This window comes from Austrofundulus limnaeus, unplaced genomic scaffold (assembly GCF_001266775.1).
Source record: "Austrofundulus limnaeus strain Quisiro unplaced genomic scaffold, Austrofundulus_limnaeus-1.0 Scaffold204, whole genome shotgun sequence".
NCBI classification, from domain to species: domain Eukaryota; kingdom Metazoa; phylum Chordata; class Actinopteri; order Cyprinodontiformes; family Rivulidae; genus Austrofundulus; species Austrofundulus limnaeus.
In genome coordinates, this window is record NW_013952606.1 from 410,481 (window position 1) to 411,666 (window position 1,186).

At 43.0% G+C, this 1,186-nt stretch overlaps 1 protein-coding gene across 3 annotated transcripts in view; it reads right to left on the reverse strand.

Annotated features, from left to right (window-relative positions):
• The window catches only part of gramd4a (GRAM domain containing 4a), a 38,830-nt gene that overhangs the window by 8,996 nt on the left and 28,648 nt on the right, over window positions 1–1,186 (reverse strand). For all 3 annotated transcript variants that reach the window (XM_014018841.1, XM_014018840.1, XM_014018838.1), the window contains one exon: window positions 418–479. In XM_014018841.1, coding sequence (XP_013874295.1) covers window positions 418–479 — 62 coding nt within the window. The remainder of the gene's footprint in view (window positions 1–417; window positions 480–1,186) is intronic.

Here is a 1,186-nt window from a genome sequence, read left to right on the forward strand (position 1 = left end):
TTTTCCTGTTGAATCAATAAATCAAATCAAATCAAACATCTAACATTCAGTCCAACCAGCTCCTTTCTGCTTACAGATTTAAATTAAAACAACACATCTACACCTGTGCTGCACGGTTAGAATAATAAAACCRAACAGTTTTTCATGCAGAGTTTGTTCACCCTGCTGTTCATTTGCTCGTTAACGGCCCACCGTAAATCACCCTKTAAGTGTGCGTTTTAGTCGTTAGGCACACTGCTTCGTGTCCTACAATAACCCACAAACACTTCTGATKCACTCGGCTCCAATCGAATGCCACACACACACACACACAAACACACACACACGGTCCTCTGGATTTCCTCTGCCCCCTTACAGGATATTATATTCACTCATTTCCTGCCCCTTGTTTCCAGCCCGGCCCCCTCAGCTCCTCACCTGTCCCGTTGTTGGAGGGCGACTGCTGTTTTCGCGGGGGCTGCGGTGGAGAGTCCTCCAGCCTGAAACAAACGCAGATGGAAAATCAAATGTGGGAGATCTGTCAGGTCACACTCTCACTTCTGTTTCAGCAGAGCTTCAGWGTCACATGAGGAACGGCTCAGGAAGCGCTTCGCTCGATCGACGCCAGCCATCAGAACACAGAGAGAGACGGACGCCGGGGACTGATTAGAAGCAACTTCAGCCTGAAGTCGACAAGCTCACAGCAGATGTTTGGAAAAGAYTGATGCCAAAAACAAAGAGTAAAAAAGAACGCCTTCATTTATTCTGTGTGGATTCTGAGTTCTCAGATTAGTCTGAAAACAAACWGATCTGCATTTATGTAAATAAAAACTTAACTGAACACAAAACCACTTTTTTTYGTCTTGCTACAGCTGAGCACAAATAAACAGTAACTGAGCTCTACCTGGTATTTCCTGCATAGAAACAGTGTTTTAACACATCCTCTTATAAACACTAAAGTATCCAGAGAAAATGCAGATAAACTGTAATTTTATAYGTCAGATTTTACAAGTTTCTGTTTACTTTTGAATTAGAGGTGTCATTTTATTGTGTGTGTATGGGGGGCGGGGTTGCATTATGGGAGCTGTAGTTTATAACTTCCTTTAAGACAATAATACATGTCTGAAGCACTCATGGGCCACAAAATGAAATGGTGGACCACATTTGGCCCACTGGCCTTGAGAGTTTGTTTTAGATGATATCAAAT